The 9,320-nt window shown below is 36.5% G+C and overlaps 1 protein-coding gene across 1 annotated transcript in view; it reads right to left on the reverse strand.

Moving 5' to 3' along the window:
- CENPE (centromere protein E) overlaps positions 1 to 9,320 on the reverse strand; it is a 38,893-nt gene that overhangs the window by 1,336 nt on the left and 28,237 nt on the right. The window contains exons 36-44 of the mRNA XM_017736730.1: positions 7,861 to 8,073; positions 6,426 to 6,635; positions 5,672 to 5,881; positions 4,355 to 4,576; positions 3,502 to 3,705; positions 2,775 to 2,887; positions 2,155 to 2,252; positions 1,440 to 1,599; positions 769 to 1,031 (exon numbers count right to left, since the gene is read on the reverse strand). Coding sequence (XP_017592219.1) covers positions 769 to 1,031; positions 1,440 to 1,599; positions 2,155 to 2,252; positions 2,775 to 2,887; positions 3,502 to 3,705; positions 4,355 to 4,576; positions 5,672 to 5,881; positions 6,426 to 6,635; positions 7,861 to 8,073 — 1,693 coding nt within the window. The remainder of the gene's footprint in view (positions 1 to 768; positions 1,032 to 1,439; positions 1,600 to 2,154; positions 2,253 to 2,774; positions 2,888 to 3,501; positions 3,706 to 4,354; positions 4,577 to 5,671; positions 5,882 to 6,425; positions 6,636 to 7,860; positions 8,074 to 9,320) is intronic.

The raw sequence follows: 9,320 nt of genomic DNA on the forward strand, positions 1-9,320 counted from the left end.
AGTGATTTAATCTTGACTAGTGTTTTACATATTAGCTATCAAAGCTTCCCTCTGAGGAGCTTTGTGTTTTGAGGAAAGCTGTCCTATTACCAAGTGGGCCATCACAAAACCAGCAATGAGTCATGTTCTTTCTGGAAGTCTGCTATTAATACCTCAAAAACTGGCTAACTCTTCAACTTGTCTGCTGGGGCCTTCTGAGACCTGTGAGAAACATGAGGGCAGGTCACCAAAAGTCAGCAGGCCAGATATAAGAAATTTGAAGTGGGGCTGAGAAACAGGAGTTCTCATCAAAACAGCTGTTATGGCAGCTGGAGCCAGGCAGCGTAGCAGATGGAACATCAAAGACTAAAGCCTACCATTGAAAAACTTCAGAAAGAAGTTAACCAGCAGTTAATTTTATATACTTTTACCAGAAGTCTGTGCTTAACCAATGTACAGTTAAAAAGCAGAACATTTTAGACCACCAGCTATCTAATAACAATATTTTGCTGATTCACTTTAAAAAGTCACTCATCAACACTTCCACTGCAGAAAAGGAAAAAATTGTATATCCTTCAGGGGCTGAAGAATTCATTTTGGTATTTTGATTCTGTAGAGCATACAGAAGCTTCACAGCTCAGATGGTCAGTTTTTCAACAGTCAAATGAAAAACCATGCAGGAAAACTTATTCACATTTCAGGTCTGAATATGTAAGTACAGCATTTACTCTCAACTCAGGCCATCCCCTACAGTTTGCATCTTCAGAACGTTATAGGACACTGTGTTACCTGTTAGCATACCCAAGTTGGAATTATCGAAGAAATTTGTTGGACAAGTCAGAGGCAGAGGCTTTGATAGGTCCTGAGTCACTATTTCCTGAGAAACAGTTTCCTTGGAGGGTGAAGGCATTTGCTCTTTAAAGAAATATGACACTGTCTTCTTAGGAGACTTTGGTGTTGTCTCTCGAGTAGTTTCTCTTAAGGATCGTTCTCTCAATTTTATTGCTCTCTCTTTCCATTTCTTAAGTTCCTCTTTCAGTTGAAGTTCACCACTGCAAAGAAAAAAACCCAGCATTTAAGTAAGAAAAAGTTAGTTTACTCTAAGGAAAAATTCCTGGAGAACAGACAATTTCTATATTTTCAGATGACACATCACAGACATGGCAATACAGTAGCTGTGTATCTTGGTTTCAGGGGAATTTTTTTTAAGCTAAAATTTCTTCCAACATACAGTTCAAGTGTATCTTCCAGCATTTAACAGATTCTTAGGAAAGTAATCAATTAAAGTTCAAAAGGCCTTTATAAGCCATAAAACACTAGCTTTGAGTAAAACTTTATGATGTGAAATCTAAAATTAATGGTTACTCACTTCTATAGGTCTCCCAGAAAGAAACACTAATGATGTACATAGTTAAATACAACAAATGATTTGACATGTTGCTAGTCAGCTTTCCACTTACTTTAGTAGAAGGTCATTTTGTTTCTTCAGGTGCAAGTTCTCTTTCTGTAGCTTAGCTTGTTCAGATTTTAGAACAAGTATTTGTGTGCTCTGCACAATACCACTGCCACCACCACATGTAAGGGGTATTTGGGATTGCTGAGGATCTGCTTCTTTCAGCACTGGAAAACAGATTTATACATGTGTGTGTGCATTATTTGGAGAGTGCTTAAAACTAACCAATGCATTTTTTAGCCTATTCCTTCTTTTGGTCTTACATGTGAAACCTCACTGGGTTACAAGTGTCATTACAACAGTTACTCTTTTTCTACACAAAACACACCTGCAAGTACTCACACTGCCAGGGAGATACTAAGAAACATAAAAGATTCTTCACTGGGCCACTTAGAGGTGAAATAGTTATTGTTTCAGGTATGTCATAGCTTTGATTAGAACTAGGTATTCATATGTCAAGGAAAAAGTGGCAGCATGAGCTACCACCACTGCAAGCTTATCCCTCCACAAGGGCAAACATGGCTTGAGAAAAACTCAAGAACTGCTGTGATTCTAATGCAGTTTATGTGCAGCTAATGTAGTCTGCTTTCCATCTCAACTTCCAACACACCCAATTCTCCTCATACCCTTTGAGGTACAAGGCTGCATCTCTATCTGGTCTTTAACCATTTAACCTCAAAGTTTTAACATGAAAGAGTCCCTTATATTTATCTTGAATTTACCAGTAACATCTTGCTCTTGGTGTGCTCTTCTCAGTTCTTCTTTTAGCTTTGTTAGCTGTTGTTCTTGGTGTTCTGCAAGGGCTTTATAATTAGCAAGTCTATATGAGGCAGGAAGGGAGGAAAAAAAGATCCAGAAAACCTTAGTTTAATAGTTATTACAGTTTCAGTTGAATTCCAATGAGCTATCAAATACAAGACACACCCAAGTTATACAAGAAAAACTACATAAACCTGATTGTCAGTTATATTTTATGTAAAGTGCACAAAGATTTTAGGTAAAGGGAACCCAAAAGTTGGACTAATTATTTTTGGTGTACCCCTTCTCTCCAGTGAAGTAGAGAGTGCTTTCAATTATTGCTTTCCCCTTGACTTCTTTTGTCAGAACAGTTATTTCATTTATGGCTGGACATGGTTAGCTGAGAAATTTTGGTGGGTGTATAGGGAAGGAGTTTTGGAAGCAACCCAAGGTGCACATGGATTTTACTTTCTCTAATGACAATAAAATCTTACAGCACCTCAAGCTGAATGCTTACTTCTTATTATGTGGGAAAAATGAAGAGGGAAGTAGAAGCTAAGAATAAAGTAGTTGAGAATTGTAAGAAGATAAAATTTGAACTTACTTCACTTCAAAGGAGTTGGATTGTTTCATTCTTTCCAGATCACATTTTACCAACTGTGTTTTGAGATGGTCGATTTCTTCTTTGTACAGCTCACCACCTTTATCTAATTTTGCCTGAAAACAAAATATTTTCAAATACAAGTACAAATAAGGGCTTGTTACTTAACAATGAAAGTAAGGGTTGTTTACCTTGTATCTTTACTATGATTTAGACTGCTAGATTTTGCGGGACAAGACTAGGAGTGGGAAGTTATTTTTCACTAAGGTGGCTCCCCTTAGCAACCAGCACTATAGTAGTAGTTAGTATCCTACTCTGCTGTATACATGCAGTCATATTTTAGCAAGTTTTGCTGACTTCCATGCAGATAAAAATCTGGGAATTTTAAAGTAGCGTGCAAATATATCACATGGAATAAACAGTTCATGCTCCCATTTAACATGTTTTAAAATGTTTAACATGTTTCAGAAATGCATCACATACAAGTGACACATTTAGTTTCTAGTATTGTAATATGGGTTCTAAATGTTGTCACTGAAGGTTGCACTGGTGGAATGTGAAACTGACAGGTAGAATGTTAAACAGCCAGGCAGAGTGTTTTACTCTGGGAATGCCATACACAACAAATACATTGACTATACACAGCTACATTTCACCTACAACTGTTGTCAAGCATGCTTTGTGTCTTTCATCAGAGGGGAGAGAGAAGAGTGAAGTATTTTGCTCATACCTGAAGACTCTGCTTCTCTGTTAAGGCAGTCCTGAGGCAATTATCCATCTCATTCAGTTTGGCTTGCAGTTGGGTGAGCTCGCTCGTCTCTGTTCTTATTTTTAACTGTGCTTGTAACTTGTTTATCCTGTCATCTTTCTCTTTGACACCTTTTCCTACTTCATTAATTACATTTTCTAACTTCTGAATTTTTACTTCCATAACCTATTGAGATATATCAATCAATCAGTTATGAGCAGTTATGTCAACAGATAGTAACAGTAACAGCACATGGTCATATTCTTAGCAAAAACAAGGAAAAACCCAAACCATACAAAAAATCCAACACTACAGGCTCTATGGCAATTCTTCATGTCCAGGTCACTGTTTTGTGTCACCTTTTAATAGTCTAGAACACTCAAGTCTAAGAAAAGAAAAAGTGCTTTGGAGAAGGGTAACTGTGACATAAAAAATAGGAGGGAGAAAATGAGTCCTCAATTCCTGTGATTAAATAGAGAATGCTTCTCCAGCTTCATGTCTGACAGAGTGAATACCATATACTTACAGGAAGCATCAAGAGTATCACCCTATTAAAGTCAATACTTCAAAAGCAAACGAAAACACTTCATATGAATTTCTAAACTGAACATCTATCTCTTTGTGTACAGAAATCAGGCAATTAAAATTATCACATTACAGGCAAGAGCTCAAAGTTCCACTTTGGAAATAAAAGAGCTACTAAAATAAAGTGTACGCTATTTGTATTGTGGTGGCATAGATTTACAGTTGCCATCAATCCTTATTTTCAGTTTGGACTAATCTCACTTAGAAAGCAAGCATCAAAGAAGTATTCCTTAGAAACAAGAATTGGTACCTTTTTATCTTGTTCTGCAACCTTTAATTTATTATGAAGCCTATAATTTTCTTCTTCTAACGCCAGGCTGGCAGAGCCACCGGGGGCCAGTTTTTCTTTTAGAGTGTTTAGATCCTGAAGCAACTCTTCATTTTTCTCTTTTCTCTGTTTTAATTCAACATCAGCATTTTTACTATAATCTGCAGTTCTGGCATCCAGCTCTGAAGCAAGTTCAAGGAGTATCTGAAAATCAGTAGCATCATACAGAATAATTTAAAATAATTTTTTAATTTGCTAGAAATAAGGCAAGTGAAGAAACAAGAAGTATTTGCTGTATTATTTTCACATTCTTGTTTCAGTGCCCCATTTGAAAATGCCTTCTGTCAGAAATGGTATCAGTAACACTCAAAAGAACTGTTTCATTTCTGAGAGAGAGGGAGGCAGGAAGGGGCACAAGAGAAGATGATAGTGTATTGCAGGTTTACCAGTATTTTTGCATTAACAAGTATATTAGAGAAACGAAGGAAGTATATTGGAAAGACTTCTTGAATGTCAGTAACAGAAAACCATAATTATTCACAGATTTTTTAACTAGAATGTATTCAGTGACTAAAGGAAACTAAACCTACACATTGGGCTATTCTAGAAACCCACATGTTTAACATGTCAGTTAAATAAAAACTTCACAATCGTCAGGAAATGACCATGTTTACTAGATTTTTGTTTGTTTGTTAAAAGCTTTGACCCACATAATATTAGGGTCAGGAAGCTCCTCCAAAGACCTTGCCAACACTGCAAAATCCCAAAGAAGTCAAGACTGGCTATTGACTCTATAGAAGAAACTTTTTAAAATAGGGTAAACTTAAGATTTAATCAGAAAGATGAAATCTTGTGAAATCCTGTTCATGATTCACTAAACCCTGAAAAATGCTACCCAGGTTTCCAAAAGAGACAAGAGATAAGCAGATGAAAGAAAGGAGTGTGAATATAAATTTCAGCTGAGTTTTAAAACTGGCTAAGGTAGTTTTTGATAAAGTTTAGCAAGAAAAGCAACATTTTCCAGAATTCAGACTAATAAAACCCCAAATAAACAATTCCACATCCCCTCCCATTTATTACCTAGAAAGTCTTTCAGAAAGCAAGTTTCCAAGTTCAGATGCTCGAGGAATCTTTAAAAGTCTTTTAAGTATTCCTACAGCTTACAGTTGAAGTATGAGTAAGTGCTGATAATAAATGAATGGATCATTTAAGAGCCTTTTTTGTGTGTGTTTTCAATCACAGGCATTTGCAGAGTGCTTACACAAAATACATATCTGATTCTATAACATTTAATTTTACCTTTACTTTAGGACTCCAGAATTTAAAGACTTGCAAAAGCCTTTCATTATCTTTCTCTAGTTCTTCTTTCAGTTCCTCTGCATCCCAGTGAGTTCCTGAACAAGCTTCCCAGAACTGTATTGTTTCTTTTCTAGCACTTTCTTCCTGCTGTAACTCAGCTTCTATGCAGAGAAGTTCACATTCCATTTCTGATACATCTTTGAGAATGCTCTTAAAAAAAAAAAAAAAAAAAAGGGAATTAAAATTTCAGTACTGGTTTGATTATCACATTGTCTAAATATACTTTCTGTCCTCTCAGCTATCAGTATAGCAAGAAGGCTGTTTTAGTATCTAATTATCATATAAAAGGAGATTTGCTATACTTAAAATTACACCCTGTTGGGAAAGCAAGAAGACAATCTACATTCTGGAGCAGGCTGGAAGGGGGAAAAAAAAAAAGTGATTTTTAGCAAAAATTTCATTGTTTTAGAACAAGTCCTCTTGTTATTGGCAAGTATGTATTTTATAGGGCAAATAAGTAAATAACATTCCCACTATTTTCTAACCTATTAGTTTTACTTTCAACCCCTTTACTAAGCAAAATCCTCATATTATAGAGCTAGTAGCATAAAAAAATAGCTCTATTCCTTTACCCCCTTAAGTTTTAACAGATAGGCCCATTATCTGTTAAAATGCCATTAGATTCCCACCACCACATGACCCCATGCCTTGAAATGAGTCTTCATGTCTATTTTTTTTTCCCCCCAAATATTACCTCTGCATCCAAGTGAAAACTCTGCAGCCCTTCACTGCTGTTTAACTCTTGAGATGATACTTCATTCTGCTTCAAATAAATCTTCCTGAGACATTGAATTTGGGATTGTAGGTGATCTTGTTTTCTCTTTTCCTTAAGCAATTCTGTTTCATACTTGTGAACAGTAGCGTGATATTCTCTTTTCTTTGAGCAAACAGCACTGAACAGAACCTGTTGCAGAAGCACAGGATGTATCAGTGTGCATGCTTTAAATGGTGCCCTGCATCCAGCTAAAACTGTATTTTATAATTCCATCTATTTACTCTGAGCCTGTAAATGTCCCAGATAACTAACACATGACTAAGAAAATTAATTTCACATGTGCATTATAGCAATGGCATATAAGCCTTTTAGCTGAGACAGTACTTTTCCAGTACACTTTTTTTTTTAAGCTTCAAAAATAGCCAAAAAGTCTAAAAGGCTCTAGACAGCCTTCCACAAATCTAGACTTTGAAAAGCAAAGTATTCTTTGTTATATTTATTTTCTCTTAAGAGCTGTGAAAGGTGGAGATGATCTACAAGAATAATATCACTGTGCAGATTTAAGACTTTATTCTAGCAGAGATCACTAGTTGAATCTTGAACATCTTTAACCATGAAAGTTAAAAGCCATCTATGGAAAAAAATAAACCTAACATGGCTGAGTTAGGTTATAAAATGAGGCTCTTTGGAATATTAGGTCAATGTCTAAGTTAATGGATATTTATAGACATGACTGACTCTCAAGAACCTCACCCCCTCTCTCCAGGCCTGTGCATGTTTCCCCCCACTGCTCCAACAAAAAAAAAAAAAACAAAAAAAAAAACCCATCCCTTAATATCTCATGGTAAATAAAGAAACAGAAAAAAACTTTATCATTTACTGTACTTCTGCATGTGTTTACAGGAATTCTTTCCCAACTACCCTTAACCTTTTTGCTGATAATTTTAGTCCAATGGAGAAACTGATTCCAAATTGGGGAAGATCTGCAAGGCTGTAGAATCATCAAACTACTTGGGTAGTCTTGCAGAGCAAGCATGCATTTCCAAGCAAGCTTGCATGTCTCTTTCTCCCACAAAGAAATACATACTTAGTCATCTATAATTTGATTTATAGAGTACAGAAAGAAAATTTTATTTCCCAATTAAAACGGAATAATATTAATGAAATACTGTGCAAAGCAGCTGAACTACAATTAAAAACTAAGTTTGATTTACATAACTAAGTAGTTCCAGTTATCTAAGATTGTAAAGCAATTACTATCAACTTATTTTCTCCAATGTATGGATTCTTAATAACCAAAGCTTGAATATATAAAATCCTAGCTGTTACCATTGAGAGCTTATTAAAAAAAACCCCCAAAACCCAAACCCAAGCGATATGAAGCATCCGCATATCCAGCATTTTAAGTTGGTACCTTCAATTTGGTCAATAACTTCTGGAGACGACTGTTCATTTCCTCATTTCTAGTTTGAAGTGTTTTGACTTGTTTACTCTGCTCCAATGGAAGCAGAGGCAGTATCACAGCCATCAGTGCTTTCTGACTATTCAGTTCACTCTTCAGCTTAAGAGACATTGTAGAGAGACATTCATATCTCTTCCCCATATTTGGGAATTTCTCAAGAAGCTCCTAAACGCAAGAGAAACAAATAAGTTTGATCACAATAAGGAAAAGTGTGATTGGCTATAAACAGAAATGTAAAATAAATGACCCGACTCCAGGACTAACTCCTACAGTATGTATTGGTTTTACAACAGGAAGTATTAGGATTAAGACTTCAGTTTTGACTTGCCACAGGGATATGACAAGAACACTAATCTAGGAACAAAACCAGGTATTTTCTTAGTTTTCCAGCAAGTCATTTCACAAGCTCAAATTGTTTTTGTGGTTTAGATTGCCTGGCCACCTCAAGACTTGTAGATCAGGCATTAAAATAAATTATTGCCTGTTCACAAGTTTGCCAACTAGCCTTCCCTCAGGATGGACTCCCAAGTTTATCTACTTTTCCTTTCTTGAAGGAAAGGGCTCATGAAGTGAGTCCTAGCATTGTGCCATGGAAAGGAAGGTGTGAACAAGCAGTGAGCAGGCTCAGTAGTGCTACAGGCTTGAAGACCCAGTATCACCTTTAGTCATGTCTATGTTACACATTTTAACATAAGTATAACACTCCCTTGGCATACTCCCTCCATTGTTAGTTGAAAGAACCAAGATTCACCAGTTTTCTTAACTCTTCACCTCACAGTAAAAACATTGGAACATTGGGAAGAGGCAGACAAGATCCCACCTATTACAGAAGTCAGAAGGGGAGAGTGCTCTTAAAAGGGATCAGCTGATGTTAACTTCCCTCATTATAATCTCCCTGCTGCTGATGTAGGATAGAAATACAGCAAGAATGGAGAAAGCTACAAGTGACTGATTTTTGCAGTTTGTTTCCTTACCACTTTGGTATTAACTGAAGAAGCACTCTGGGCTTCTTTGCCCCATGTAGAGTGATATCTAAATCTGCTGCACCTGCAGATTTCATCTGTAGACTGCAGTACAATGATAGTGCGCTTTAAAGCGTGTCATACACATTCATAAATCCTGGTTTATTCTGGCTTTCGGTAGGTTACTAGCACTTCTCATATCTCTGTGAAAATATACTCAGGATAGTTAACTAGCAAAAGGTCTGAGGAATTCCTGCTTTGAGGGCAGAAGCGCTTTAATGGAATTAATTTATTTGATACCAATTTATTATTTAATGGGGAATAATGGAAGGGAGGATTTGGGGGGATTTTACAAAACCAGAGTGGCAAAGTGCTTCTGTTTGAGGTTCAGCAAGGTGAACTGCCGGGTCACAACTGCCCATGCCGTGCTACAGGTTCAGGGAATAGTGT

This window comes from Corvus brachyrhynchos, unplaced genomic scaffold (genome assembly GCF_000691975.1).
Source record: "Corvus brachyrhynchos isolate BGI_N302 unplaced genomic scaffold, ASM69197v1 scaffold175, whole genome shotgun sequence".
Classification (NCBI taxonomy): domain Eukaryota; kingdom Metazoa; phylum Chordata; class Aves; order Passeriformes; family Corvidae; genus Corvus; species Corvus brachyrhynchos.